This window comes from Choloepus didactylus, chromosome 13 (genome assembly GCF_015220235.1).
Source record: "Choloepus didactylus isolate mChoDid1 chromosome 13, mChoDid1.pri, whole genome shotgun sequence".
Lineage (NCBI taxonomy): Eukaryota > Metazoa > Chordata > Mammalia > Pilosa > Megalonychidae > Choloepus > Choloepus didactylus.
Window position 1 is genome coordinate 10,385,822 of NC_051319.1, and position 16,083 is coordinate 10,401,904.

A 16,083-nucleotide genomic window follows, 5' to 3' on the forward strand; every position below is an offset into this window, starting at 1 on the left:
GTTATTGTAAAGGTTCCTAGACTGTAAACTCTCACAGGAGCCACATCTATTCCTGAGTTTCAACTGTTATTTCTAAATTCTGAGCTCTTTGTGTATAACCTAGTAGTTCCCTGGAAATTTGGTTATCTGTGTGACACCTGAGACACTGTAATATGCTTCCGTTAATTTTAACAAAGGCAATATACCAAAGCTAAATGTCTCAATATAAGGTAGGAGTATGGGATTCTTGACGTTGGTGTTTTTGTCTTTTTTTATTGTGTTTTATCTTTTTTTTAAATTTAACTGTATTGAAATATATTCACATACCATCACTCATCCAAAGTGTACAACTGTTTACAGTTTCATCATATAGTTGTGCATTCAACCCAATAAATTTTTAAACATTTTCATCACTCCAAAAACTAAAAATGAAAATAAGAATAAAAGTAAAAGAAAACACTCAAAGCATCCCACATCCCTCCTCTTCATTTATTTTTTAATTGAAATATATTCATATACCAATCATCCAAATATCCCATTTTATCTGCATTTTTCTTTTGTTGCTTTTTATTTATCATTTTTTTCTTTTTTTTTTTTTTGCCTCTTCCTCTTTGTGGAAGACATGGAAATGTCCTTATATAGGTAGTGGTGGTGAATGCATAGCTATGTGATTATACAGGGAACCATTAATTATTCATGATTTGTTGTATGGTGTGTGAATAAAAGTGTCTAAAAAATAAACAGAGGAATACAAGTGCTGGAGAAAATGTGGAGAAAGGGATGTGTATCAGAGTTGGTGGGGAAGTACAACGGTGCAGCCAATTTGGAGGGCAGTGCGGTGGTTCCACAGGAAGCTAAGCATGGGATTGCCATATGGTCTTGCAAACTGGTTACTGGGTATATACTTGGAAGAACTGAAAAGAGGGACACAAATGGACATTTGCACAGTAGAGTTGATGGTATCAGTATTCACAATTTTCAGTGGATGGAGGTGGCCTAAGGGTATAATGACTGATGATCAGAATGGCGAACTGTGGTATGTACGTACAATGGAATACTGAGCTGCTACAAGAAGGAATGAAGTTGTGAGGTGAATGGACCTTGAGGACAGTATGTTGAGTGAAATAAACCAAAAATGAAAAGAAAAACATAATACCTCACCATATTAATATGGACTAACTATAATGTACAAACTCTGAGAGCACTGATTATCAGGAGAAGGCTTATTGTAAAGGTTCCTAGATTGTAAGCTCTTACAGCAGTTACATTCCTGAGTTGTAATCGTTATTTCTAAATTCTGAGATGCTGAGCTCTTTGTGTATAACCTGGTCAGTCCCTGGAAAACTGGGTATCTGTGTGATACCTGAGACTCAGAGCCAGAGTCTAGAAGCTATGAATGTCAGCATCACCCCATACAGCAAATATTAAGGAGTCTGAAAAAAGAGATCAGGCTTCAATTAGAGATATGAATGAAATGGACTTGGTTAGGACAAAGGTAAATCAGACTAAAGGGTAAAGGACAATAGTGATGGTGTTTTTAAAACTTCAACTTCTGCATGAGACCAAAGGAAGAGATGCTTATTAGGTGTAAAATCTATATATTTTTAACATTATATAATTTATCTTGGATGGTCAGTTTATTCAAAACATAATTACATGGAATGTTGAACTAGGAGTAAAATCTGTTTGGTTTGTACAGCTTACTGTGAAGCCCCAATACATCCCAGAGTAATTTGGGCAGAGAATAAAACTGTATTTGCAAATTCCCCTTGAGAGACTGGGGGGGAATGTGGAAATACTAAACTTCCCCACCTGGGAAATTACTGATATTCTCACAAGCATTGGGACCTACCAATTTAGAAGGCCAACCCCTCGATCTTGGGGTTTGCCCTTATAAAATTTATTACTACAAAGGAGAGGTTAAGCCTACTTAAAATTGTGCCTAAGAGTAACCCCCAGAGACCTCTTTCGTTGGTCAGATGTGGCCTCTATCTCTAAGCCAACTCTGCAGGAAAAGTCACTGCACTCCCTGGCAAAGGACATGACTCCAGGGGGTATAAATCTCCCTGGCAATGTGGGACATGACTCGCAGGGATGAACTTGGCCCTGGCACTGTGGGATTGAGAAAGCCTTCTTGGACCAAAAATGGGAAGAGAAATGGAACAAAATAAAGTTTCAGCGGCTGAGAGATATCAAATAGAGTCTTGAGTTCATTCAGAAAATTATTCTTGTGCATTATATAGACATCCCTTTTTAGTTTTAGTGCACTGGAATAGCTAGAGAGAAATATCTGAAACTGTTGAGCTACAACCCAGTAGCCTTTATTCTTAAAGACAACTGCATAACAAATAGCTTATACTGTGTGACCAAGTGATTGTGAAAACTGTGGCTCTCACTCCCTTTATACAGTGTATGGACAGATGAATAGAAAAATGAGGACAAAAAGTAAATGAATAATAGGGAGGGATGGGGGGGTCTGGGATGCTTTGGGTGTTCTTTTTTACTTTAACTTTTATTCTTATTCTTTTTTGTGTGTGGTAATGAAAATGTTCAAAAACTGACTGTGGTGATGAATGTATAACTATATAATGGTACTGATTGTACACCATGGATGACTGTATGTTATGTGAATATATCTCAATAAAATTGAATTTAAGAAAATCCATGGAACTATACCACACATACATGGAACCCTAAATTAATCATGGTCTTTAGTTAGTGGTACAAATGTAAAATGTGCTATCATCAATTGTAACGTATGTTCCACACCAACTGCAAAGTGTTGGTGGTAGGGTGGTATAATAGGAGTCCTGTATTTTATGCACAAATGTTATGTAAACCACAACCTCTTTTTAAAAAGTGGGGGGCATATATCATATGAGTCCACTTATATGAAATGTCCAGAATAATTCACAGAAACACACAGTAGTCTTTGGTATCCAGGAGGTGAGAGAAGGGAAAAATGAGGAATGACTGCTAATTGGTAAAGGGTTATTTTTAGGGTGATCTAAATGTTCTGGAATTAGTGAAGATGGCTGTACACCTCTGTGAATATACTAACATCACTGAATTATAAACTTAAGAGGGTGAACTTTACATTATGTGAATTATATCTTTTTAAAAAATGTACCATACCCCCCACCCCTAAATCCACATACACGAGGTAAGGGCACATTTGTGAAGTTAAGCCCCAGAGAGCCAGAGAATCCAAATTCATTTGATATCAATGTAAGCATATTTACAATCACAGTGACACAAGAGTTTAACATTTTTAACTCAGTCCATTTACCTGTGTACATGAGAGAGGACAGCGGGTACCGTAAACCAAGTGCATCTTCCGTAAAGGAATCAACAAAGTCCTCCAGCATATGAAGCCCAAAATCTTTGCCTCGATACTTCTTCCTCACAAACACTGTATCAAGAACTGGCAGTTGGTAGCTCTGGGTAAGAAATGAGGCACATATGCTTCCTGCAGTCGTAAGAACAGAAACCAAACAATTCTTCACCTTACAAGTCCATATGTATACATTAAGTAAACATGAGTTGATGGTCTTTCTAAAAATGTTTAGATTTTCCTTATGTCAAAAAGAATGTTAAAGAAATTTATTAACTTTATAACACAAAATGCTTTATAACATTTAAAATATATAGCTACTTTTACACAACATAATCATCTGTGTGATGAGAAGAGCCGTATTTTTTATATTTGCTAACAGAATTATCTGATATATGACAAATAGCTCATTACTATTTTATGAAATATGTATCACTAACTCTAAACTTAGACTAACTTTCAAAATCATCAATTACCAAATTTTCACATTCAAAGAGTATTTGATGACGATATACATGAAGTATCTAATTCCAACCTTGGTACCCAAACATTCACCTTTTCCCTTTACTTTTTCTCCAGTGAGTATACTTTCATTCTGATCTACTTAATGATGGCAAAGAACTGAATAAGCAGTATCCAAATTTTTAAGAACTATGGATTACAATTAACTGGAGAAATTTCTATTTTAGAGTGGGCAATTCAGCAACCTTTTTGCTATGGATATATTTCTAAATCTATCTTGAATGTTTAAACAGGAGAAATAAATTTGAAGCAGTGTCTAAATATGTCTCTCCATATAATATAGCCATGTTGATTCATCTTTTAAAACATCTGCTGTATATTTGGGTTCTGACCATCCAAATAGTTATGTTACCTCCTTCAATATATCTTAAGATTGTTTACAAGTTGAGGGAAATCATGATGGAGGTTCCTACTCTCCTACATGATTCCTACTTTCTATTAATTTTTAGTATTAATTCATGATTATCAGTCAATAATCTATTTTTCTCAATCAAATTATTCTAATAGTAAGTTCAAAGAAGAAACAAAACTTCAGGTAACAAACATTTCACAAATTGACTTTTAGGAATCATATACCTGATGAGTTAATCAATATAACAGAACTTTTTTTTAGTTCAACCACAAAATTAGTATTATTTATAATTAAATTGGAGAATTTCAATAACATTTTCAACAGTCACCAAGACTATCAACCAATTTACATTTAGAATAAGTAACATGCATTGCTACATACTTAAATCTTATAACATTGAAGCTAAATACTTGCTGACATGGAGTTATTTCTCTGGGTCTAAATTTCTTGCATGACTCTAACAGGTAGTTTCACCAACAACTAATACTACTATTAACAGTTTTTATGCCTTGAATTCAAGATTTTTCTCATAGTAACTGCTAGTAGTCATAATGAAATTAAAAGACACATGACTTTATAAGTAGTAGTAGTTCAAAGGGCAAAGCAAAAATAAGCATAAAGAGAAAGCACTACCTAGTTTTAGTTCTCAATACAAAGTCTCGGGATCTATGATTGTTTACTATTGTCAATGCTTCAGGTCCCTTATAAAAGAAAACTACTTATATGAAGGAAATTTTCCCAAAATTGCATATTTTTCCTGTTTTCATAGAAACATTCCATCCAAAAGAGAAAAAGTAAATTCCAGCATCCAATAGTGTTACACTGATCAATTGAGGAACTCATCTACTGTTTAAGAAGTTTAAAACGTCCCATGCTACCAGAGATTCTTCAGATATATCAACAGCTGCAGGCAGCAGCACAATTACATAGTAAAGCACAAATCACAACCTGCTGCCTTAGCTGATATTTTCACACAGTAGACTGAATATTTATATTCCTCCAATTTCCATCTTTGGCCTCCTTTCTATACATTTTCTCTCATCTACTCCCAAGACTTCTACCATTTATCCGAATGCTGATTACCACTAATTTCTATCTCTAGTTTCTGTAATGCATGAGACTTACTCCAAGTTCAAGTATGGAAAATCTGATATAAATGTAAATGAAACAAAAACCACATTTCATCTCAATAAACACATAAAAAGCATTTGACAAAATCCAACATTCTTCCACAATAAAAGTACCCAATTTCCTCAACCTGATTAAGGGCACCTATGAAAATCTCACAAATAACATCATACTTCAGGGTGAAAGACTATCTCTCCCTGAGATCAGGAAAATGACAAGGATGTCCCCTCTCATCACTTCTATTCAACGCTGGAAGTTCTAGCCAGGTCAAGTAGGCAAGAAAAAAGAAATAAAAGGCATCGAAATCAGAAAAGAAGAAGTAAAACTATCTCTCTTTGAAGACAACATGATCTTTTATACAGAAAGTCTTAAGGAATCCACTAAAAAACTATTAAAACTAATAATGGCGTTCAGCAAGGTGGCAGGATACAAGATCAATGCAATAATTAATTGCATATATCTATCCACTAGCAATGAACAATCTGAAATGAAATTTAAAAAACAATTCCATTTACAAAAGCTTCAAAAGGAATAAAATACTTCGGAATAGGTTTCACAAAAGAAATGCAAAATTTTTATAATGAAAATTACAAAACATTATTTAAAGAAATAAAAGATTGCCTAAATAAATGGAAAGACACCCCATGTTCATGGATTATAAGACTTACTCTTGTTAAAATGGCAATACTACCCAAATTGACCAACAGCTACAAAGTAATCACTATCAAAATCCCAGCTGACTTTGACAAGCTGATTCTAAAATTCATATGGAAATGCAAGGTACTCAGATGGCCAAAACACTCTTGAAAAAGAAGAACAAAGTTGAAGGGGCTCTGATTTCAAAATCTATTACAAAGCTTTAGTAATCAAGACAGTGCGGAGCTGGTGTTAAGGATAAATATATAAATCAGGGGAATAGAATTGAGAGTCCAGAAACAAATCCTCACATTAATACATTTATGGTGAACTGATTTTCAATAAGTGTGCCATTTCAATAGGGAAAGAATAGTTTTTTTCAATGAACTGGGCTGAGACACTAGACATTCACATACAAAAGAAAGATTTTGAAACCCTCTCCTTACACCATACTTGAAAAGTAACACCAAATAGATCATAAAACTAAGTTAATACCATAAAACTCTTAGAGGAAAACAGGAGTAATTCTTCATTGCCATGGATTAAGCAAAACCTTTTATACACCATCAAAAGCAAAAGCAACAAAAGAATTAGATAAATCCGGACTCCATTAAAATTTAAAACTTTTGTGCTTCAAAGGACATTATCAAGAAAGTGAGAGAACGACCCACAATTTGGCAGAAAATACTTTCAAATCATACACCTGATAAGAGACTCATATTCAAAAAATATAAAGAAAATTTACAATTCAATAATAAAAAGACAACTCAGATAGAAAGTAGATTAGTAGTTTCCGAGGGGTGGGGGTGGTATGGGGGGAGACATTTTAAGAGAAATGGGGAATCGAATGCTAATGGATACAGGGATTCTTTCTGAGGTGATGCAAATGTTCTGGAATTACAGTGGTGATGGTTGCACAACTTTGTGAATATACTGAAAACCAGTGACTCATACACATTAAAAGAATGGTTTTATTGTATATGAATTATATCTCAATGAAAAAATAGGATAGATAAATCTCAATATCATTATGCTGAGTGAAAGAACTTAGATAAAAAAATACATAATTGTATTTATATAAAATTCTTTAAAAATGCAAGTTAATCTATAGAAATAAGTATTAGATAAGTGTTTAATGGAGGACAAGGAAGGGGAGGGAGAGATGGATTACAAAGGGTCACAAGGAAACTTTGGGAATACGTTCATTTCCTTGATTGGAGTAATGGTTTCACAGGTGTATACATGTGTCAAAATGCATAAAATTGTAAACTTTACATGCAATTTTTTGTTTTTGTTTTCTATATAACAAAATAGACAAAAAAATTTTAAAAAGACAAATAACCCAATTAAAAAGTTGGCAAAGGATCTGAACAGACATTTCTCCAAAGACACATAAATGGCCAATAAGCACATTAGTGATTAGGGAAACACATATCAAAACCATAAGATATCACTTTACACCTACTATGATCCACAAGCTATCACTTCACACTTAAAAAAAAAACCAAAAAAACAGAAAATATCAAGTGTTGACAAGGATGTGGAGAATTGGAATCCTCATGCATTGCTAGTGGGAACATAAAATGGTGCAGCTACTGTGGAAAACAATTTGGTAGCTCCTCAAAAAGTTAAAACACAGAATTACCATATGACCCAGCAATTCCACTCCTAGGTATATACCTAAAAGAAACCAAAAGCAGGAACTCAAATAGATTTACCTGTATACCAATCTTCATAGCAGCACTATTCACAATAGCCAAAAGGTGGAAACAATCCACATGACCATCCACAGACAAATGGATAAACCAGGTACTTTCTAACTTGTGGCTTCTCCATCCTCTAGATCCTCAAAGTCGTTTACATTTAGCAAACAGATGAGGAAAAGGAATGCTTCTCAACCCACTCTAACCCAAAGTCACACTTATAACTGTATGAATAAGTCACACAGCCCCACCTAGTTGTGAAAGTGTTTGGAAAATAAATCCAATTAGGCAGCTACTGGCCAATGACTACAATGTAGAAAAGAAAGCACAAATCTTTTGTGGAAACTAGCCTGAGCTAATTTTCCTTTCACTTATCTTCCAGTAGATCAAGATTTCCTTGTTAACTTTCAGGTAATCAGTGATCAGGTTTGGTCACCCAATGCTGTTTTCAGTAACTTACATCCTTGCACCAATACTCACAAACACACATACTCGTTTTGACTGATCTCACCCAAATTTTAAAATTACACTGACTTCTAGGGCCCACATAAATACCCTACCTCTCCTGTGTGCTTCAGACTTATTTTTATTATCAAACCTACTCTTTCTTTAGTATTATCTCCCACCATTACCTAGACACACAAACTAAAACCTTCAAGCTGGTTCTTCCCCTTTCCTCCCTTCACACTGGCAGTTGGGTCACTGCACTCTCTCCACCCCAAAATGGCCCTCAAATCTGTTTCCTTCTCTATTCCTACCGTCTCTTTCCTAGTTTTTGGTCCTTCTTTCACCTATACTACTAAAATAGTACCTTTCACTGACTTCCCTGACTTTGGTCTACAATTTTCCTACCCATCACCCAAGTGCTGCAAATTATCTAACATATTTAACCATGCCACCCCTACGTAAATTCTTTGATTGCTTCCTTACCTATAAAATTCTAAACTTCTTAGTGTGACATTTAAGACCCTTCACAATTGAATCTCACAGTCTTCACCTCTCTCCACTCCATAATATCTACCCTCTACTCCCACCAGCCTCTTTTGGGCACAGCCCCAAATACATCCTGACTTTTCATGACCCTGTGTCTTCCTTCATATACTTATATTCCTTTTACCTACCTAGCATGTTCTTTCCCTTCCCCTTTTTCTTCCTACTGAAACCACTTTTTTTCTTATTTTTCTCATTTATTTTAATTCATTTTATTGAGATATATTCACATACCATGCAGTCATACAAAACAAAGCGTACATTCGATTGTTCACAGTACCATTACATAGTTGTGCATTCATCACCAAAATCAATCCCTGACACCTCCATTACCACACACACAAAAATAACAATAATAATAATTAAAGTGAAAAAGAGCAATTAAAGTAAAAAAGAACACTGGGTGCCATTGTTTATTTGTTTGTTTGTTCTTTTCCTTCCCCTATTTTTCTACTCATCCATCCATAAACTAGACAAAGGGGAGTGTGGTCCATATGGCTTTCCAAATCACATTTTCACCCCTCATAAGCTACATTTCTATACAATCATCTTCAAGACTGATGGGTTCTGAGTTGCAGTTTGATAGTTTCAGGTATTCACTGCTAGCTACTCCAATTCACTAGAACCTAAGAACGGTTGTCTATATTGTGCGTATGAGTGCCCACCAGAGTGACCTGTCGGCTCCTTCTGGAATCTCTCTGCCAACTGTAGCTTATTTCATTTCCTCAAAGCCACTTTTAAATACTACTTTCTCAGTGACACCTTCCAGCAGGCAAACTTAACTGATTACTCTTCAGCAACTACCACTGTTGATATCTAAATACATTATTTATGAAACTGAATTATGATTAGCTGTTCACTGACTATAATTTTCTGGAATTTCAGGGGCTTTGAGGACTGAACCCATGACCAGTCATCTTCCTGCCTCCACTGAGAATGAGGTCCGCTTTTTAAAACAGCTAAAATTTCATCTGAACAAAGTAGCTATCTGGTTTCCCAATGACACATTTCAGATAGCCCCAATGATTCAATCATGCCGCTGTTCATTTCCCTACGAAAAGGTTTACACCTACACCAACCAGAATCCTAAAATATAGTCTCAATCCTTCTCCGGCACAAACATCAGCTATATTTTGCCTTCAGCTATGCTATCAATTCTTATCACACTGTTTATTATTCCTTAAAATAATCTTAAAACAGGACCAGAAATCTGAACTTTAGTGAATAGGAAGTGAACGATCTATCCAAAAAATAGGGAAAGATCATGGATATGGCTTCAGTAAAAAGTCTGCGAGTAAAAGAATGCCGACTAGCAAATGAAAATACAGGAAGAAAGGTTATATTAAAAATTGCATTTCAAACAGAGATCAATAAATAACAAACATGTGTTCCCTAGTACTGGGCATAAGTCCCTTCAGTATTGAGTCAACAAACTGACTTACATTAGTTGTTGATGACATTGTTCTTCTCCAAAATGCTTCTTTGGCTGTGCTTTCCCAAGATTTCAGTCTTCAAATTGAATCAAGGTAGTTCACAGTTGAAGCCAAGTAACAGTGGCTTATTATTAGGAAATAATAAATACAGTCTTCTCAATTTTGTTTTTCTCTTAGCTTGTCTACACTAAAATGTGAAATCTAACTTACATAAATTTATGTACTTTATTTCATGCCATAAGGCAAAAAGTTACAAAACTTCCACTGAATTAACCAATAATTTTTTGTTTTGTTTTTAATAGTGTATGAGACTTTTTCTTTAGCAGCTTTCTTATTGGAGACCTTTTAATAGGTGGCCCTGATCATTATATGTCCCATGAAGATTATGAAGTTTAGCTAGTTTTGTGATAGACATTGACTAAACTTCAAGAACAGTAGTTCATTTATTTTTTAATCTTTACTTTTTGTTTTTAATCAAAGTTACACACGTACTTTGTTGATACTATAATACTTCTGTAAAACTTGTTGGAAAAAAAAAAAGCAGTCCCCTTGACCATCCTCCCTAATCTACACACAAAAACATACCTTCCACTCCCCAGAAGTAATCATTTTGAAATTGTTTAACTGATCTTTTTTGGTATTACTTCCACATCTCTAAATAACTTACTACCTTTGGATTTCTACTTCTTGATTTTTCCATTTTAGGTATAAAAAGTATGGAAGATGAGAATTTAGTTCTTACATACTAAAGTTCTTACATACATGTACCCCAAGCCCAACTCCACCATGTAAGTACACTTCCTATACCCCGTATTCCCATGATCCTAATATAGTAATTTATAATTTTGGTGAGATCAGGTTTCAGTATTTACATGGTCATGTAAATGCTTTTGACAAATATCATGTAGTATATCATGATTATTTTTCCTTTCCTGCACTGCTTTTTGATTTGCCTTAACAATGGCTTATCACTAATGATTTGCTATTTATCTCTAATTTATCCTCCAAATTCTCCCATCATTGTGTAAATCTTATCTTGATAAGTTCGAACACATCACGTATTCTATCAATTCCATATTTTTCAATCAGTCTGTTCTGACCGGTTCCAATCTCAATCATTCAGCTGCTAAGAAAACTGCTGTCTCCACAGAAATGAGTGTGATGAGAGAAATGTTCTATATCTACTCTGTCCAATATGGTAGCCACTAGTCACATGTGGTTATTGAGCATTAAAACACGGATAGTGTAACTGAGGTAACAAATTTTTAAATTTCTCTTTTAATTTAAATAGCCATACATGGCTAGTGACTACCACATTGGACAGTGTAGCTCTAGAACTATTTCACAGCTATGATTTACATCTCCTATCTCTCCTTTTATTTTACCTCCCGTTTCCTGATTCGTTATCTTTCCTTCTAGATTTACTTCCCTGTTTTAGTAGAGCACAAACTTTACTAGTTTCCTAAGAAAGAGTAAGTAAGAAATAAATTGTTTTGAGACCAACCATCTAAAAGTTTCCTTCTTTTATTTTCACACTTCATTGATAATTTGACTGGATATATTACATTGGAAATCATTTCCCCTATGTATCTTAAAGGCATTGCTCCACTTCTAGTTTTCAGTGTTGATGTTAAGAAATCCACTATATCATTCTGATTCTAGATCCTTTACATAAATCCTTCTCACTCTCTGGAGGCCTACAAAGTTTTTTCTCTATCACAAATATTCTGAAATTGCACAATAATCTATCTTGGTAGGGGTCTCTCTTAATCCACTGTGATGGATGCTCAGATAGCTCTTTTAATTTAGAAATGCATGGTTCTGTAGTTCTAAGAAAGTTTCTTGAATTATTTTATTGGTGAATTCTTTCCTCCATTTTTTCTATTCTCCCTTCCTGGAACTATTATTCCTACTATTCCTCTAATTTCGCCTTTTTTATTTTCCAACATTTAAGGTTTGGTTTGTTTGTTGTTATGTTTTTGTTTTTTGCCCTCTTTTCTGATCAATTTCTCTCAACTTTATTTTCCTTCTATTACATTTTTAATTTGTGCTCGTTTAATTTCCAAGAGCTCTATGAACCTTCTTCTTACTGTATCTTATTCTCATCTTGAATGCAATGACTGACTTACTTTTCCAAAAATGTTTTATGCATCATATTTGCATCATATTTCACCTCTATTCTTTTTGTTTTGATCTCCATCTTTCATATCATTCCTCAACTATGGCTATCTGTTTGTACTTAAGAATGAGACATTAAAAAGTTGATTAGTAGCTCTGTGTGCATGGTGCAGCCTGGGGACCTGAGCTTCACATTAGCATGATCTGGCTGGCTCATTTCCCAAGGGAACCACTTATATTGGTATTTATAATTTTTTTTTCTCTTGGACCAAATTCCTCAAACATAACATTTTTGCTCCTGTAACCCCTAAAATAATTTTGAAATATTATGTATTCATACATCTTTGGTGAAATCTAAAATTTTCATTGTAAATTTCAACAATTATAAAAGAAACAACTTCTGGCATATTGTCAGTAGTAACTTTTTAAAAAAACTATTTTGAAAACAACTATAGACTTACAGTAAAGTTGCAAAAATATTGCAATGAATTCTGCTACCTCCTTCACCCACTTTCCCCTAATGTTAACATCTGACATCACCAAAGTACTATTACTAAAACCAGGGAATTAGCATTGATACAAAAGTACTAACTAGTGCACAGAACTTATTCAAAGTTCACCAATTTTTCTACTACTGTCCTTTTACTGTGGCAGAATCCAATCCTGGATCCCATACTGCATTGAGCTGCATGTCTCTTTTGTCTCTTCTGATCTTTGACAAACCCTTCTACCTTGACACTTTCGGAGAGTACTAGTCAATTATTCTGTGGAATAACCATCAATTTTGTTTTGTCTACTGTTTTTTCATGATTAAATTGAGATTATATATTTTGGGCAAATATGCAGCATAAATGATGTTGTGCCCTTCTCAGTACATCATATCAGGGGGTACATTATGTCGCTATATGTTACTACTGGTGATGTTAACTGTGATCTATTGTTTAATATGGTGCCTCCCAGGTTGCTCCACTGTAATGTTACTATTTTTCCTTTTGCAATTAATAAACCAAACTGACCTAAAGAAAAAAAACTATTACATCATTCTTAAATGTATCAAATGGACTCCAAAAATTACAGCAATTTGATACCTACCATGACCCACTGAACAAATACTCCTTAAACTGAAAAATAGTATCTTAATACTCAGAAATTTTACATTATTCCTTTTACTTCTTGAATTTCTATTACTATTATATTCTACAGAATGTTATCTTGATGCAATGTATTATTATGCTTGAATGTTTACTGATTATTCATTGTTCTCTGCAAGAATGTCTATATATAAACATAACTCTTAAAATTTCCTGTGACCATAGGGATCTACTGTAAATCCAGAAGAAATTTTGACTTATCATTATAATTAATAGTATTTCACAAGTGATCAAAACAAATTTTTTATACATTTCGAAACAAATTATTCAAGAAAACATAAACTCTTAATGTATTTTTTATTTTTATTTTTAAAACTTGGTTTATGAGTCCATAAATAAATACTATTCACTACTACAATGAAATAGGGTTCAGCATTATTCTATTCCTACTTTTTCTTTTTATAGATATAAGTGCTTAAGAACTTAAGCAAAAGGGAAAAGTTTTATCATAGCAACATTACTCAATTCTGTGAGCTCTCTTAGATTGGTATGCCAGATATACAGTGATCTATCATAAAACACTATGTTTAATAATCTTTAATTTAACAACTCAATTAGATCCTCTTTCACATTTGTAAAAAGCAAACAAAATCACCTGAATTGAAACCCCCTCGTCATTAAGCTCAATCACTTTCACCATCGCTACAAAAGTATTTAGAATCTACCACCTCATACTTTTTTTGTTTTCTTTTGGTGGCACTTTTAGAGGTCTTTACAATTCCAGGAAAGTACACAACGGGAAAATTTAGGGTGGATGAAGGTTTATCTGCTTTTCATAAAGTGGAGGAAGAAAGACTATAAAAAGAAACATTTTGTCAGCAAGCACTTTCTCAGAAGAACGAATTTTAAATAAGAGTCAATACAGCTGTTGTAAAATTGGTAATTAATTCCCCTAAACTATGCCACCATTCCTGAAAGACTTCAGCTAAACTAGGACCATGTCTTTTACCAAAGTGAGACTGGGACAATTGTCCAGCTATGCTGTGTTAGGCAAGGGATCTTTTTTTTTTAAAACACATTTTTTATTGTGAAATATAACACATACACAGAAAGGTGATAACTTTCAATGTACAATTCAACAAGTAGTTACATAGATAATTTAGGGAAGGGACTTTTAATCAAACTTTCCATTTTTAGCCTCATCTTCCAGAAATATCTGGTATTAAAAATAAACGAATCTTCTGAAGGTTCTGCTAGTTGCTTCCTGTTTTTCTCTATTGGCATCTTACAATTCAGCTACCACATGTCCTGCTTTCCAGCTTTTAAAATTCTGTTTCTCTTGCCTCATTTTCTATTCACACTGCCATTTTGGAATTACACTTTTTAAAAGTTTCTTTACTGTCATTCTGGTGGGGGTGCAAGTGGGAGTAGAGGCTTATGCGTTGTTCAACATGACATCATTAACCAAGGTATCAGAGCTGTAATCAAACCCCGATCTAGCCCCAGCTAATTTAAGCTCTTCGATGTGCCATCCAAATTTTAACTATAAAACTTTGCAAAAGGATGTATGCGACTCAATGTCCAAATATGAATGAAACTTAGATGGGGAATTTGAATTCAAAGCCTAAAGTGAATGAATTCTGAAAGCTGTCATGAATGAACTTAAAAATATTATATAATATACAGTATAGCAATTACTGTGAAACTCTGTGTAGATAATTCTTTATTTCCTTTACCCTCTTATTTGTCACATGCTATCTTTCAATGCATTTTTCATCCTATTGTAAACTATTTTTTGAAAAAAATTCTTTGTTACATATAGAGTACACAGATGGACAACTAGAATAATATCAAGAGTTTGCAATAATCTTTCATACACTATCTTTCTTTGAGTCTTTAGTGCTATACTACAATAAAAGGTATTTATGGATTTAGCATCTGTGGTTTCTTGTGAATACAAGGGCCCACGCAGAACCATGCAGGACAAAGACAGGCATTAATTTGTAATTTTTCTAAGACACAGATCTGTTCTCTATTTGCAATGACAGTCACATTTTACAAAGTTACTTATACACTATAGGTGAAAAAGGAAAGTAATAGGAACAAGATGGCAATGTAAGATGCTCCAGGTTCCCACAGAATCCCTGAAAAGCAAGCAGAAAGCAGCAGTACCATGTTCCTCAGAACTGTCGAAAACAAAGGGTTGCAGTATCTAGGCAAGCAGCAAATCAGGAAAATGCGGCATAAAAAAAATAGAAGCTTGTAGAGCCCTTCATCTCCCCGTAAGCAGCCCCCATCTGGTGTAGTATGGAGCAAGTCTGCACTCCCATTGTGGGTCCCTGGCCATGTTCCAGAGGGAGCATGTTCCACTGTGCACATACTCGGTGCCTGTATGTCCCTGTAAATCTAGCAGGCAGCAAACGGAAAGACTCAACCTGGAAACCCACCACTGGCTCTACCTCCCAGAACTTGCCCTACAGAGAGAAGAAGCTTACAGACAGCTAAAGCAGTATAAGAAACAATTAAATAGAAGTGGGCTGGAGCAAAGAATTACCTATTTTAGGACATACAATAGAGCCCCAAGAGAGGGAGAAAGAGGGGATAATGGAATTCCTATTCATAAGACCAGGAGCAAGCACGTATCAGGACTAGAAACAGGCTCAGGAAAGAAAGAAGATCCTGCCTTCACATATGCCTCAGGATGACCTTTTTGATAGGAGGCAAAACTCTGAAGGAAAGTACCAGTAAAGGCACAACTACTTTGAAAAGCCTGTTAAAGATGACTTCGCTTCATTTG

The 16,083-nt window shown here is 34.5% G+C and overlaps 1 protein-coding gene across 5 annotated transcripts in view; it reads right to left on the minus strand.

Moving 5' to 3' along the window:
• Positions 1-16,083, minus strand: part of FAM169A (family with sequence similarity 169 member A) — a 123,134-nt gene that overhangs the window by 46,519 nt on the left and 60,532 nt on the right. For all 5 annotated transcript variants that reach the window (XM_037802066.1, XM_037802063.1, XM_037802064.1 and 2 more), the window contains one exon: positions 3,269-3,448. In XM_037802066.1, coding sequence (XP_037657994.1) covers positions 3,269-3,448 — 180 coding nt within the window. The remainder of the gene's footprint in view (positions 1-3,268; positions 3,449-16,083) is intronic.